This window comes from Mirounga angustirostris, unplaced genomic scaffold, assembly GCF_029215605.1.
Source record: "Mirounga angustirostris isolate CCGP_5_RB_7025 unplaced genomic scaffold, mMirAng1.0.hap1 SCAF_4, whole genome shotgun sequence".
Lineage (NCBI taxonomy): Eukaryota > Metazoa > Chordata > Mammalia > Carnivora > Phocidae > Mirounga > Mirounga angustirostris.
The window spans coordinates 181,438,925-181,455,007 of NW_026991712.1; the positions used below are offsets into that span (position 1 = coordinate 181,438,925).

The 16,083-nt window shown below is 45.9% G+C and overlaps 1 protein-coding gene across 16 annotated transcripts in view; it reads right to left on the reverse strand.

The window, feature by feature from the left end:
* CLCN6 (chloride voltage-gated channel 6) overlaps nucleotides 1–16,022 on the reverse strand; it is a 30,539-nt gene extending 14,517 nt beyond the window's left edge. For 11 of the 16 annotated variants that reach the window (XR_010411100.1, XR_008507911.2, XR_008507912.2 and 8 more), the window contains exons 1-12: nucleotides 15,760–16,022; nucleotides 14,897–14,956; nucleotides 10,381–10,446; nucleotides 9,957–10,022; nucleotides 7,571–7,637; nucleotides 4,654–4,760; nucleotides 3,946–4,072; nucleotides 3,246–3,313; nucleotides 2,260–2,318; nucleotides 1,308–1,440; nucleotides 568–681; nucleotides 84–250 (exon numbers count right to left, since the gene is read on the reverse strand). Coding sequence is in view for 11 of the 16 variants with exons in the window: in XM_045898692.3 (XP_045754648.1) it covers nucleotides 84–250; nucleotides 568–681; nucleotides 1,308–1,440; nucleotides 2,260–2,318; nucleotides 3,246–3,313; nucleotides 3,946–4,072; nucleotides 4,654–4,760; nucleotides 7,571–7,637; nucleotides 9,957–10,022; nucleotides 10,381–10,446; nucleotides 14,897–14,956; nucleotides 15,760–15,846 (1,121 nt within the window). In the remaining 5 variants the exon portion in view is untranslated. Of the gene's footprint in view, nucleotides 1–83; nucleotides 251–567; nucleotides 682–1,307; nucleotides 1,441–2,259; nucleotides 2,319–3,245; nucleotides 3,314–3,945; nucleotides 4,073–4,653; nucleotides 4,764–7,570; nucleotides 7,638–9,956; nucleotides 10,023–10,380; nucleotides 10,447–14,896; nucleotides 14,957–15,075; nucleotides 15,279–15,299; nucleotides 15,583–15,759 lie in introns of those variants that run through there. The other 5 variants (XM_064589924.1, XM_064589925.1, XM_054513136.2 and 2 more) reach the window with 5 other exon arrangements.
* Between the last annotated feature and the right edge of the window lie 61 nt (nucleotides 16,023–16,083).

The window sequence follows — 16,083 nt, forward strand, 5'->3', positions numbered from 1 at the left end:
CATGAGCTCTTTCCTCGGGAGAGACGGCCTGGTCCACACGAAGCTCAGGGAGCCACGGCAGGCTGCGGGAGGCAAGCAGGTACCTGACGAGCTTAGGTTTCGGGTGCACGTTTCGCATACGGTACTTTGCAAGCCTCTTGTTCAGACAGTTGAATGTGGCTCCCAGGAGGCCCCCAATGACCCCCATCACGACGAAGAAACCCAAATCCATAGCTGTCCAGAGGTGACATTTTTTATCAGAGTCAGAGCACTGAGAGAAGGGGCAAGGGAGGGAGAAAGAAAAACCAGAGTGCCCATGAGAACAAGAAGGGACAGAAGCAGAGAAGACAGAAATAAGAGGTGAATCTGCTTTCCATCTACGAGAGCCAAAGCAGAGCTGGAAGCCTGCCCGCACCGAGCACTGAGCATGCACAGGAGACTCACGGGGCAGAGAGACCCCATTAGAAGCTCTGCCTACCCTTCTGACCACTGCTCTCTGGTACTTTAAAAACAATTTTCATGGGTCAAGTAAAAACAAACAAAAAACCAGAACCCCCAAAAAACGATGGAAAAAAGGACAAAACATACCTTAAACTCGCCGAAGTTCAACAATCCAGGCAACTGGAAGGAACCCCAACTTCCAAACTGAATCCCAGAACGAAAGAAGTTGAGGGTGAAGGTGGCAGACATGGAACAGAAGAGCTAGAAGACGGGACAAACAGGAGAACACTCAGGAGTGACAAGTCCTACCTTCTGGGCGCGGCCTCAGAAAACCCACTGCCGCCCCCCCCCCAAAAAAAACCCACACGTCCAGGTCTGGACACAGAGACCTGGTAGCCACTGCAGTGAGCACTCCTCGGGTGCGAAAACTGCGAATCGGGCTGTGAGAAGTGTGTATTCAGTGGCCTATTGTGAGAGCCTCTTTATTTAGAGCCTGTTGTGGACTAGATCATGTGCCCAAAAAGGAACGGTAACTACAAGACAAGGAACATGCTAGTCTGAGGGAGGAGGCCAGGTAGGGTTCAAGTCTAGCCTCCGCCACTGCCTGCCTCTGACCCTAGCCGGTCTCCCGTTTTTAGGCCAGATGGTTCATCATGGGAGGACAATGGCAATTTGATGTGCGGATGGGGGGGCCTTGATATGAAACGTACAGAAATGTCCATGGTTTGGAGGTTATGGGTCCAGAGCAAAGGAATTTCTAATAAAGTCAACCCTCCTGGTCTCATCAAAATGACAGGTGACCATACTGAGTCAGAAATGTCCAGTTTAGTTTTGGGGAGAGGGGGTGGCTAAGTTTAGGAGGTGCTTTCACTAAAAGTCCTCCTTACCACTTTCCACGTGAGCCCCTGGTTCCAGAAGGACGAGCCCTCTTCCAGACTGAAGAGGGTGCCCCCGATGGGGGCCCCAAAAGCTGCAGCAACTCCAGCAGCCGCCCCTGCTGATACAAAGTCCCGCTTGTCTCTGCGGGGAGAACAGAGAGGTGATTCACCCAAAAGAGAGTCCTCAGGCCGCAAAAGGCAGGTGTTCACTTCCTTGTCCACCAACATCATGTCTTGTGACCCACGAACAGTCAGGGCTTACGAAGGGCAGGTGTCTGGTGAGGCAGACTCCCCAGCAAATACGGTTTCCCTACGAGCCAGACACTCTCCTTAGTCGGAGGGGCTCCCTGACGTCAGTCTGCTCTGAATGTGGGGTCTTAGCCACCAGCTGAGGAGGCAGAGCCCAGACTTCTGTCAGTCCCTGCTGAGCCCCACTCTCACCAGATCTTTCTCCCAGAAAGCCACAGCGGCAGTGAAAGTGTCAGGAGCAGGTGACAGTGACCTGCAGGAACCCCAGCAGGAGAAGGTAGATGACTCTGAATCTGGCCCCCGATTCCAAAGGCCGAGCAGGGTGCACACATCAGTAACACGCACAAATCCCACAGGGCGAAAAAGTACCCAGAAGAGCACCTTCCAACCCAGAAAGGTGGCAGACCAAGTACATCATTTTGGAATATAAAACACATTCTTGATAATATGCCTGTGGACTTCCCTGGTCGTGTTTTCAATACTGGACTGTCCTCTTCATTGCCTGAGACGGTTCTAAGCCTTATGTCTTGACAAAATAGAAGTCACGAAGCCAGCCTGGCCCTCATACTTATTTTCAGAAGATTCCTACCCCCCTCCACTCTGACAGGTGGGTTCCACCCACAGCCCGCCCAGCAAGGCAGCCCGGGAGCCAGCTACGGTGACGGGCGTGGGGTCTGAGCGGTAGCAAACGAACTGGGTTGGGTTTCCATACCTGTCACTTCGGAAATAGGGGAAGTTAAACTGGATCTTCCGTAAGGAGATGCTCTGAAACTAGAGGAAGAGAAAACAAAGTGAGGATGGGTGGGGGTGGGGGTGGGGGGCACAAGGACCAGAGCTACAGGAATCCCAGGCACCAGAAAGTTCCCTTTGCTTGAGCACACCCAGGCAGATGTGTTGCAAGAGGCCAGAACTGCAACGTGGGGGAAAAAAAAAAGACGTTACTTCTGGAAGGAACTTCTTTTCCTGCCCCCCAGATTTCTAGGATCTTTGGAAATCACATTTGGTACACAGTCAACAAGTCAGACAGAGAAAGGGGAAACTGCTGGGTGGAGGGAGGAACCGAAAGCTGCTGCAGAAGATGAAGTGGACTCTGCTCAGGGGATGTCGGTACAGAAGGGGCCCAAAGACCCGGCGAGGGTCCAATGAGCCCAGCGAGTTCTCACGCTGCTGCCTCGTCCTCAGCTGGCCTCCTTCCGCCTCTCAGCTCACTTCCGGGAGGCCGGTGCCTGATGTGAGGGAGGGGACGCAGTAACAAGAGAGACCAACAGACGGGCTCTGGACAAGAGTCTCTCTCCTTTGCGCCGATAACCCGCAGCCACGGTGACTCCCTCCCCACAGAGCACCAGAGCTAACCGAGCTAACCGTCTACGAGGGTTTGGCCACACGGAGGTGATCCATCAACTGCCGGATGGGCAGGTGCTCAGCACCGGCTGGGGGCGCACCAGGGGACTTTCATTTGAATAGACTTTCTCTGTCCCGTTGTTGCTCCAAGGACTCAGCAGGGCCTTGTTAAGACCCGGGGTACCAGTTACCCTCTCCGCTGGGTGACGGAACAGTTTCACATCAACCCAAACGGACATCAGCTTCCAAGGCCATGTCAGGTGCTCCCAATGGATATGTTACAAACTCAGCCATGGACAAGGCCCTCCCCAGGGGCCCCCTCTGAGGGACGTATCCTCCCAGCCCATCAGCTCTTACCTGGGGGAGGCCGGCTCCTACCACTGCTCCACTGTGGATCATGGGGCCTTCCTTCCCCACAAAGAGCCCTGGGAACAGGTGGAAAAGGGGGAGGCCATCAGTCAGCACAGAAAGCTATCTTGGTTAGGAGACCTTTGCTAGGTAGACCTTTCTCTCGACAACTGTACAGCAGAGATGATTACGTGACTTTGTAAAAGAAAAAGTCAAATACTCATCACATCAAAAAAAATACTCCTTAATATGAGCACTCAGAAAACCATAGCCTGTGGGCCAAGACAGGCCCAGTGCCTGTTTCTATAGCCCGAGAACGAAGAATGGTTTTTACATTCTCACATGGCTCTATTTCAAATGGCTATATATGTTTAAGTACCTACATCGTATCTCCCATTTTGCCTCTTAGCCCATCAGGCCTAAAATATTTACTGTCTGGCTGTTTACACAAAAAGCTTGCTGACTTTGCTAAAAGCAAACTCCACAAACCAACTAAAGGGTCATTCCACTTCAAAACTAAACGTGTGTTAGTCAGGTATCCAACTGGTAACTTACAGCGTCTACATTATCCATCAACAAACAGGGCAGAGATCTGTTTGAGGGCAGGCCCTTCAAATCCAAATCTACCTAATTTACGTACACAGTGCTTCTTGTCACCTTCACCCCTTGGAATACTTGGAAGGCTAAAAGTCAGAAAGACTCTCCTCACCTCCAGCCACACTGAACAGCACTCCAAAGACTTTGCAGAGCAGGGTCCGGAGACGGACAATTCCGGGCACCTTCACACCATTCAGATAGCATTTGATTTCGGGTATCCCGGAACCTGCTGCCACTGGCTGAGGGAGGAGAGAGAAGGATGCCCGTGAACTCGAAATCCACCAGCTCTGTGGCTTAGCCACAACAACCCGCTGATGAGGGGGAACTGACCTTCTTCCTTAGCAGCATCAGCATCACCTGGTGGGTCTGTTAACACAGATGCTGAGCCCCACCCTGGGTTTCTGACTCAGCTGCATTCCTAACAAGTCCCGGTGATTCGGCATCACCTGGGGGCCACGCATCTACCAATGCAGGCACTCCACTTCCGGAGATTCTCATCTCATTCACTTGAGCTGGGTAGCAGCTATTTTTTAAAGTTAGTTTTGAAGTATTTTCAAGTTACTTAGAGTCATTTTTAAAGTTGCCCGGTGATTCTAATGTGCTGCCGAGGCTGAGAACCACCCTCCTAATCTGGACTTTTCCTCTGTCATCCTACCAGAGGCGGAAACCTTTACTTTCAGAAACAGCTCTAAGTGTAGGAGAGGCCACTTTCTGCAGGAATCTATATCCCAAGTCTAATTCAGCTTCCTGACATTCCAGAAGTGGGGATGGAGGAATCCAAACCTTCATCAGCCAAATGCCAACACCCACACCGCCTCACCTCGATCAGGACAAGAATGCTTGCCAAGAAGACAAAGGTCAAGTTGAAACCCAAGAGCTCAAGGAGGGACAGGGCAAGGCAGCCTTTCTGGCTGCATTCCTCCACCGCTGCAGAACCGGGGTTAAGGCAAACATGCTCGCCTGTCAGGGGCATTCCTACCACCACCAGTAGGGAACGGTGCAGCATCTCTTCTTCTAAAACATGCTGGCTGCTTACTGCACATCTTCCTGTTCTCCATATGTAAACTCAAGAAAAAACCTGTCTGATGGGCGCCTGGGTGGCTGAGTCAGTTGTGCCTCAGTCATGATTCTTGATTTCGGCTCAGGTCATTATCTCAGGGTCATGAGATCAAGCCCACATCGGCTCCATGCTCAGTGGGGAGTCTGCTTAAGATTCTCTCTCTCTCCCTCTGCATGCCCCCTTTCAAATAAATAAATCTTAAGCAAAACAAAACAAAAAACACCTGTCTGAGAGATCGTCTATATCAGGAACCATTTTCTAAGCTTATCTTTATTTTTTAAAATAATTTTAAATTTTTAAATAATCTCTACACATCCAACATGGCGCTCAAACTCAATCCCAAGATCAAGAGTTGCATGCTCCACTGGCTGAGCCAGCCAGGTACCCGGGAACTATTCTTAAATTATGAAATATGGATGCGGAGAACAAAGGCAAAAGAAATGTAGAAAAAATTAAATCTCCTTACAACTTGCAGCCCATCGACAAATACTTGAGGCAGGCAGAGTGACCTTTCTCAAGGAGCTCAACTGCCTCAACGTTACTGCTTTGCTAAAGGCAAACTTGATATTCGCCCAACCTCCAGGATCCTGTAAGTCGTCTTTAACATATGAAAATCCCTTTGGAAACTTCATCTCTACCCACCCTCCCCAACATACAGGTTAGCAATCATCCTCCAAGCATATGGCCCACTGATATCCTTCTGAAGGGTCTCATGACAAAGGTTTTACCAGACAGTACTAAATAACCTTATCTTAAGAGCAGCTAGCCCCTCAAGGTCCTGTAAACCTTGCTTCCCAAACTCCTTAAAGACCTAACACTATCCCTAACCCCTCCCAATTTAAAAGTATGTAATCAGTTGCTCCTCACAATCCCCGTACAGCTTTTTCTGCCCATGGGCCCTGTCCCTGTGCTTTAATAAAACCACCTTTTTTGCACCCAAAACGTCTCAAGACTCCTTTCTGACCATTTGCTCCTGCACCCCAACATTTCAAATCAATACTTCAAACGTCATAAAAAGCAACAAACGCCCTTCCCCCCACATCCCTCACTTTAACAAATCTTGGTGTTATGTCATATTTGCTCCAGGTTTTAAAAATTAAAATGTTAGATACCATAAAAAAAAAATCGTTTCCCTCCCTCTCTCCCCTGGGAAAAACCACTAACCGGAAATTATGGTGTGTCTTTTTTTTTTTTAAGATTTTATTTTTAACTAATCTCTATGCCCAACGTAAGGTTTGAACCCCCAGCCCCGAGATCAAGAGTTACACGCTCTACCAACTGAGCTAGCCAGGCACCCCATTCCCTGTGTATTTTTAGACGTAGCCATTTGTTGTATGTGTTTCTAAAACTAAAATAATGGTATTGCATTTTATGCACATTCTACACTTTTTTCTCTCCTTCAACATCAAGTTTTTGAGAATTAGTCATGTTGATATACACAGCTCTGGTCCATTCATTTTAACTTCTGCATAAAACTATACCATATGAACACATTACAATTTTTCCATTCTCCCATTTTGTGTGATTTCACCTTTCTGCAATCGCAAAGCTGTAACAAACATCTTTGTACATGTCCAAGGTCTGAATGAGAAAGAGGGACTTGGGAGCCAGAGGTGTACTTGCTATCTATTTAATTTGCATCTCCTTGGTTAGTGGTGAGGCGAGCCCTTTTCTACAGGTTTATTTATTGACCATTCCATTTTCCTCTTCTGAGAATTGCCTGTTCACATCCTCTGCTCATTCTTCTATTGGGCTGTTTGGGCTTTCTTCTTACTGAGCTGCTGTTCTTCTGGTGTTCTAGATACTAATTATTTGTCTCTTCAATGTACAGTGAGTAACCTCTCCTAGGCTGTGGACTTGTTTTCCACTTTCCTTATGGTGTTTTACTGTCATGGCTTGGGGTTTTTTGTTTGTATGAAAAACAAATTTACTTTGACATGGTCAAGTTTACGGATCTATATTCCCTTTCACTTTGTGCCTCCTGGAGCTTTAAGAAACTATTCCCTTCTCTTGACATCACATAGTCTCTTAGAGTTTTGTTTTGCTTATTTACATCTTCAATCCATCTGGAATTAATTTATGGTACAAAGTAGGAATCTTTATTTTTCCAGATGGAAACCAATGTCCCTACATCTTTATTATGTCCATCTCTTCCTCACTGACTTATAACACTAACTCTGTCATTCTCCCTACTTCTCTATATGTACAAGCCAATTTCTGCTCCTCTGTTATCTTCCATTTGCCTAACTGGGAATTCCTGCACCAATAGGACACGGTTTCAATGACTATATCTTAAATTATGACATTGAGTAGGGCAAGTGCCATGCTTGTTCAAAACTGTCCCAACTACTTTTGGCCCTTTACTCTTCCCAACAAATTTAGGAAGAGAAATTTCCAGTTCCATGGAAAACTCTATTGGAGTTTTGATTGGAACTACACTGAATTTGTAGATGATTGGGAAGAACAGGCATCTTTGTGGTATTTGTGTCTCACCAACCTGAATACAAGTATCTCTCTCTTAAAGTCTTCCTGTTGTGTCCTTTAATGGTAACTAAAAACTTAAGCTGAATGGTTAATAAATAGCTCTTCACTAGATCATGTCTCCTATTCTCTAGACAAGAAAGCAGGGTCAGAAACCGCTGACACCTGGGAACACCAAGAACCGTGAAAAGGATACATGTCTGTACCACTCCAAACTTGAGCTGGGTGAAGAGGCGTACGAAGAAGTCCACAAAGAGACCCACCTGTGAAGAGCAAGCGAACCATCACACAGCTTTTCCCCACTGTGGCGCAGGCACTTTGCTCAAAAGCTGTGAGCCCCCCTGGCCTTTCCTGGTTGGCACATGCACCCACGTCACCAAGAGGCAACGAGTGAATGGGTTTCCTGTTAGTCACTCTGACGTGCCAGGAGATTCCCTGCCAACCTTGCCCCACCGCCCCTCCAGAGGACAAAGGAAATGGGGCACAGCTAAGCTGAGAGAAGGAGAGTAAAACAAAAGGAAAGGCTGCAGGAAAAGATGTGAAACCAAGGAAGACCGTCCCGTGACTAGAGAAATCACCCGGAATCCTGTGAGGGGCTACTTAGCATTTTCCAGAGGCAGTTTCAGAAGAACTCCAATAACATCTTCAGTGATACTTAGCTGAATAAACACATAGCTTAAGATATTACTTTGAAAAACAACATTTACTCAGGTGTTTATGGCTTTTACATGTTTGTTATTACTATTTATACTTTGTAAGTCACTATTTTGATTTGCAGCCAATGGTTACCCTGGTTAAGTAAGAGAAAACCACTCATATTCTACCAGCCCACTTTAAGCCCCACGTCTTGTCTTTGCTCTGGGCTTCACGGGGAACTGGAAAGGCTTGTGACTTGGTGGATTCAGGATCAAAGGCTTCAGGCCTCTGGCCTTCCCTCAAGCCAAAGCCCGGAGGCTTTTAAACACTGAAGCAATAGGTTGTGACAGATCGAAGGATAAGAGAGCTAGTAGCAAGAGGAGCTGGTTGCTGAGTTATAAAGGCAAGTCTGCCTTCCAGCAGCGTGAGGGGACGTGAGGGGACTGGTGGAAGTTGCTAGTATTGATAAATGGCAGTTCAAAGGAGTGTTATACGAAAGTAGCAGAAAGACTAACAAGTAGATGGCTCATGATTATGCTTATTACAGGGAAATTTGCAACCAGAAACGTATATGGCAAAACAGATGATCTGAAATTTCAATATAACAGTTAAATCAACCCAAGTTCCCCCCATAATAGAATGTTACCAAAGAGGCCTTCTGAATGCCATTTGTCTTAACTAGAAAAATGTTCCTTGGCCTCTGAATTTACCTCAGTAAAAATCTGACAAATGCCAGGAAAATAAAAATTGGTCAGCCTTTGTGGCTAGATTATACTAAATGCGTGCTTACATTTTACGGGTATAACATGCAGAATCAAGAATGAGACTTGTAGTCAGTTCCAGTGAGATAAACAGGCCGCTGCTTAGGAATATAACCTGTTAATGTGCTGAACGTTTGTGTCCCCCCTCCAAATTCATCTGTTGAAATTCTAACCCCTACTGTGATGGCATTAGGAGGTGGGGCCTTTTAGGAGGTGATTAAGTCCTGAGCGTGGAGCCCTCGTGAATAAGATCATTGGCTTTATGAAAGACCCCCAGAGAAATCTGGCCCCCTCTCCCCTGTGAGGACATAGCCAGAAGCCAGGAAACAGGCCCTCACTAGACACAAATCTGTTGGCACCTTGATCTTGAGCTTCTGGCTTCCAGGACTGGGAGAAATAAACATCTGTTGTTTAAGCCTCTGGCAAGTCTTTGGTATTTTTATTACAGTAGCCCGAACGGACGAAGATAGCCCATTTGAACACTGTAATGATAGAAAATAAGATGTGACATGTATCATTTTGACTGTCTGCTGACTTTTCCAGTTTCTCTTCCCCAGCTTTAAGTGTGGTTAGGTCAGCAGTTAGGATTCCAGGCCTTGTGCTACTACACAATTTGGCAATGTTTCATAATCTTTTCTTGTCTGTGATTCATCTGTGAGCAAGCTGACCCCAGAACCCTGTGCATTCAGGCATATTCCTCTATCCACAGCCGCCAGCTCTACCTTCTAAATAAAACAAGCAATGCGCCGGAAAGAAGCCCAGGACAGCACGATAAATTCACTGAGCTCGACGGTGTCCTGTTTACTGACACGCCACACTAAAGGAAAGGGTGTCATGGTTGGGTTTGTTCCACTATTTTGCTTTTTCCCTACAGAGTGACCTCAATTTCCATGAAATACTCCCCACACTATGCTGTCCACCTGATAGGACCATATCATAAGAGCTCGGTCCTGACCAAGCCTTTGAGTGCTTTAAAGAATACCAGTGTTGTAGGGTTCGCTTTCATAAAGCGAGAGCAAGAGAAGTGCGGAACACAGTGTCAGGATTATTATGTGGGGGGAATAAAGAAAAAAAGAAAAAAAGAAAAAAAGAAAAGGCAGCCTCTGCTATCACGACAGATGCCTTGCCCTCTGACCCTCCGGGCCCCCACCCCGTCCACCAGGCCCCCATGCCCTGCCTGCTCACCAGCCCCGTGCAGACTCCAATGGCGAACACCATCATCCACTTCACCGCCTCATACCTGCGACCTTTCTGTTCACACAGGGAAAGACAGACTCAGTTTGTTATATGGTTTTGTTGGCAGCAGGGAAGGAGCACATCTTGGACAACCAGTTTTAGGCTAAATTCCACAGACACAGCAAGCTTGGTTGTGGTGTCTGGTATGGCAGGCGCCTTACAAGGCCAGAAGGATGAGCTCTAAGAGCCTGGGCCAGGCACACCAAGAGTGGGTACTCTGGTTGGCAGGATGAAGGTCTAAGGAATAAATGCTACCCCATCTCACGAAAGGGGCTAAAAGCCATGGGGTATGGCTATCTACAGGAGCATTTAGATGGGAAAAAGAAGCCATTGTAATATCTATTCAGTCCCAACAGATCAATAAGGGACTCACCTTATTGTCCATGGTCTCCAAAACTTCCAGGTAAGGGTCATTGATACAGCGATCATAATCCAAACTCTGACAGAGAAACGCAAGTAAAAAGGTCACAACCAGATAGGAAGAATTACTGAAACTTGGAAAGGGATAAAGCTTCACGTTCCTGCTACTCGAAGTGTGGGTGGGCAGGGCAGTGGACCTACAACCCCCCGGGGAGGAGCCGGTTAGAAATGCAGAATCTCAGGGCGCCTGGGTGGCTCAGTTGGTTAAGCGTCTGCCTTCAGCTCAGGTCATGATCCCAGGGTCCTGGGATCGAGCCCCGCATCGGGCTCCCTGCTCCACGGGAAGCCTGCTTCTCCCTCTCCCACTCCCCCTGCTTGTGTTCCCTCTCTCGCTGTGTCTCTCTCTGTCAAATAAATAAATAAAATCTTAAAAAAAAAAAAAAAAGAAATGCAGCACCTCAGACCTTCTGACCTGCCTCAAGGGAGTCTGCACTTGACACACATGAATGTTTCGGCAGCGCTGCTGTAGGTTCAAGCTTTGGGAAAATCTTTCAATTACCTATCTTTGAACTTCCTGCTTCTGCAAAACTTGAAAAGACCTTCGGCTACCACCAGTGTTACCCAACTTATCCCATTACATGTGTAAAATTTTCAATCAACCGGAACCAAATTAATTTAGAAAATCAGTTAATTATAAGTATCTTCTGTAGTTAGCTTCTACGAGAAAGAGGTTAGTCACAAGACAAACCAATATGGAGACTATTTTAAAAAGCAACTTTCAGTTCATGTTAGGAAGAGGCAGAGATTGACACAGCTCCTAAAACTACATCTATAGCAGTGTTCCTTCAACTCTCCTTCACAGAACACAGCTATTCTGCAAAAAATCTGCCTGTGTGCCAGAGACATCTTGAGAAACAATTCAAAGGAACTAATTTTATTTCTTCTATGTTTTCTAAGAGAAGCAGGAGTCTGGCAACAAAGGAAAATGGTCTGCTGTGTGTTCTCCCCTTCCTAAACCTGTTGCAACCTACACATCAGCTGGTGAACAAGCTAGACACCAGCCTGGTGGCCACACTCCGTGCAAGACTCAGCAGTCAGCCAAACACAGGTGTGACATCTGACAATTATTCCATCTATATCTATACCCAAAGTCCAAATACCTTTTTAAAAAAGGTCCTGGGGCATCAGCCGGCAACTTTTTAAATCAATGATCAAACATCCAAATATAGGAGACTATATAATAATAAGATAATTACGATAGGTCCACAGAGACAGATATTTGTTTTATTTTTTTTAACAATTAAAAAAAAATAATTTTATATAGGGGTCCTGTAGGGCTGCTGCCCAAAGTATTAGCCAAACGGCGTGTGGCCACAGGGGTAAGCAGGGCTGAAAGGCAGCCCATGTTCAACCAGGAAGGGCACCTCAGTGCTCACACAAGCAGCAGCCTCAATGGGCCTTGAGCTAGGGGAGTTGCTGTGGCCCAGAGGGAGAAGCTCTTTATTCTAAGTCCTCTGCTCTGAGGGATGCCTTTTTCTAATTCAAAAAAGCAACACAGGCTCTATGACCTGCATGAAAACATCACGGTTAACAGCCCCATCCCACAGATAGAGGGTTATTGTTATTCAAACCATCTAGAAAGAGAACGGATGTCAAACCAGGGATTCTAACATCTTGTAAGACCCCCAACTTATCAGTCAAGTAGGGGCAGTCAACTCTTAGTAAGGCAGGAAGGAGAAAGAGCACATTTTAGAAAGATTTTCAACAGAAGGGTTTTCTAGTTCATCCCTAGTAAAATCTGAGCAGACTTTTCAGAGTAAGCGTCTAGCTAAATTTGCTATTATACAAAGCAAATATTCTGAAGAAGCTCATACTTGAAGATAGTTAATTGAGAAATATTAATGACTCACATGAAACATTAACCCATAAAATTTACATAAGTATGTATATCAGGTGAAAGTAAACGCATTACAAATACAAAATTTAGTAAAAGGAGCAAAGGAGACTTGGAAACAGCTGGGTCAATGGAGAAGAGAAGCCAGGTGAGCTCCAGGGAACAGATGAAGGCTGCCAGAAAGTTCCAGTCACGGTCACACAGTCAGGGTGACATCACAGGGTTCAATGAGGGAGTATAAGGTGACAGTACAATGTGGGGCTTCTTATACTAATTCTTGCAAACCTCTCAGCTATGTGCAAGGAGAAAAATATTTTAGAAATATGGGAAAATACATCAGTAGATACTGTGCTTTTTGATTTTGATTCATTAAAAGCATTCCCATCAGTGTAGCATATTAAACTATACCATGGTAGGGCAATTTTCAGAGCAAATTTCAGAGTCCTAAAAATATTCTGTCAAGTAAACTGCAAGGGAAAAAATGATGAAGGAGGAATCTACAGATTATAAAAAATTTTAAAGGGGGGCACCTGGTGGGCTCAGTTGGTTCAGCCTGCAACTCTTGACCTTGGGGTTGTGAGTTTGAGCCCCATGTTGGTGAGGTAGAGATTACTTAAGAAAAAAAAAAAAAGTTGAAGGAAAATTTAAAAGATAAATAAATGCAATATGAGGACCTTATTGGAAACTAGATTCAAACAATAATAATTAATAAATAATAATAATTTAAAAATGATAGGACGTTAAAAAATTATATGACATTTATAAGACAACTGGAAAATTTGAACATTGGATATTTAATATCAAAGCATTACTGTTAATTTCTTAGGTATGAAAATGGTATTGTGTTGTGCTAAAAAAAAGGCTCCATCCTCTAGAGATGCATGTTGAATTATTTATGGGTGAAATGATGTGATGTGTAGAATTTTCTTCAAAATAACATGGGAAGGGGATGGGAGCCAGATGAAACAAGGTTGGGCATGAGTTGAATGACTACTGAAACTGTTGAGTACAGGGGGTTTCAATATACTATTCTGTCCATTCTTCTTTATGTTTGAAATTCTCTATAATGAAAGTTTTAAAAAAATTTCCATGTTATACTAATAAATCCTAATAGTTCCACTAAATTCTACAGCAAAAGATAAAATATTAAAAAAGAAAATTAGTCCGAGTATGTTATTGCCCTAAAATATTGAATTTTTAAAGTCTACGTGACTTTTTTTTTTAAAGGTTTTATTTATTGATTTGAGAGAGACACAGCAAGAACATGAGCAGGGGGGAGGAGGCAGAGGGAGGGGGGGAGGAGGCAGAGGGAGAGGGAGAAGCAGGCCCCCGCTGAGCAAGGAGCCCCATATGGGACTCGATCCCAGAACCCTGGGATCATGGCCCAAGCCAAAGGCAGACGCTTAACCAATTGAGCCACCCAGGCGCCCCTCTACATGACATTTTCAAAGACGTATTAAATATACAAGATTAGGGTGCCTGGGTGGCTCAGTTGGTTAAGCGACTGCCTTCGGCTCAGGTCATGATCCCGGAGTCCTGGGATCGAGTCCTGCATCGGGCTCCCTGCTCGGCAGGGAGTCTGCTTCTCCCTCTGACCCTCCTCCCTCTCATGCTCTCTGTATCTCATTCTCTCTGTCTCAAATAAATAAATAAAATCTTAAAAAAAAATTAAATAAATAAATAAATAAATAAATATACAAGATTAATCATACTTCCTGGAATTGCTCAAAGAAGCAATTAAGGATGAAGAAGAAAAGATAGTCAAGACTAGTTCACCATATAGAAAAATCAGATTGAATAAACTGTGGAATAAAAGAGTATTCCTCTATTTAAAAAGATACTGCAGAAATGTATTAGCAATACAAAGATTGCTTTCAAGTTGAGGAGAAAACATGTTAAAATAGTCTATGTAGCAGAATCTCGCTTCTGTTATTTCAAAAAAGCAGCAGGAATGTAAGCATGGAAAAGGATATTCAGTAAGGTTCACAGTTATCTTTTAATGGGTGGGGTTATGGGTTTTTCTCTAGCTTCTTTTTGTAAACGGCTTTAAGAATTCTCTATCAGAACCATGGCTTGTTTTTGTTATTTCAAAAATCACAGAAACATTATCAGGAACTGACTAAAGGATAAAAAAGGAAACTTGGTTTTACTCCAGCAGCACTGACCTTACTAAACACACACACACTCTTAGAATCCCATACTTGAACCAGAACGACAGTCAAGAGCACTTCAGAGGAAGCTACCTTGAGCAGGAAACAATCATCTGAAAAATAAGTTCTCTAAGAAGAGAAGGCGGGTCTCCTGTCCCACCCTGTTATGAGCACACGCTGCAGTGGCTTTCACTCTGGGTCTCTACTTGTAAAAGCAAATAGTTTAATGGCAAACATGCTCTATCTAGGTTAAGGTGCCACAGATCTATGAACGCACAGAGACACATCAGACCCTGTTTTGGGGTCGTGGTGAGAAAAGGGCTTGTTAAACAGTCCCTTTCAGAGAGGGAAATTACCTCTCACTCATTCACTCCCTGGGAGAGACAGTCAAAGAGCATCTCTCCTTAGAATCCTAAAGCTTCTGTCTGAAGTGACCAGCTCACTCACTGCTCTTGTTATCCCAGGCAGCAACTAAGAAATCTCACCTCATAGTCTTTCCTTGGAAGGATCTCATCCTCCTCCTCCTGTGTTTCTCCGAGGATGGTCTAGAAAAATAGATCCACAGAATGGTTAAAAGGTTAAATACTTAAATGGTTAAAAGTAGAAAAAGACAGAGCATCTATAGAAATTTGTTGCTAATTTCCAAACCATCTAGAACTATTACCAAATGGGAACAAGATCTCAAAAAAAAAATTGGGGGGGGGGTGGGGGTGATGTCGGTGGCTATCTATAGTCACGCAGCTGAGCTCTTCGTTTCTACTGATACGTTCTCCAAATAACCACTCTTGTCTTCAGGACACATCAAAGATCTCCCATGCCAGATAAAGGAGAAAAAAAATTCAGGTTCCATCGGACAATGTACTGAATCTGAAAACAGAAGGGAGGGACCTGTCAACTCTGGGACACAGCAACTCAAGTTTTCCCAGGGTCCTTTGCAGAGGGAAGCTGGATTATCAATGACCCAGAAAAGGTGAGGGATACAGTGAGAAAGGGCTGGAGAAACTAAGCCAGCTGCTTGGATAAGCACAAAGTCCAGTGAAGGGGCTCATTCCGAAAACGCTCGTTTCATTCAAAACTCCTTTCACATGGAAATAAAGGAAAACATGGATGGGATTAACTGCAGCGGGCCTGGATTCTCCCTCAGATCCCAGGGAGGGGGTATGAGAAAAGACCCCAGACTTGAGCACGGGAAGCGCGGCAGATGCTTCGAGAGCCTAGGATGCGGTGCCCGGGCCCCACCCGCTGCCACCTGAGGCCGCAGCTCGGCCTGGCCCCACCCCCCGGCAACGCCCTCTCGCCGTCCCTTGGCAACCGCCCCCTCCCCAGCTGGGCTCCGCCCGCTCCTTACCAACTCCTCCGGGGTGCGGGTCTCACGCTCACCGCAGCAGCAGCACCACCTGCAGCAGCAGCACAGGGACCCCCTGCACCCCGCCATCTCCCTCCTTTACTGCCGCTCTGGAACCCTCCGCCAACCCCCTCCCACCCAGAATCCGCGCCTCACGTGACTGGCCCCGACAGTGTCACGTGGTCCTCTCGAACTCGGGACGGAGACCGGGAGTGGCTGCAGACGGGTGGGGCGAGGGCCCGCGTCACATGACGGTGGAAGGACCGCTTCCAACGAGACCTCTGGGCGCGGCCATGTTGGGGGCGGAGCTTCCGGTCGCCCGCCCGC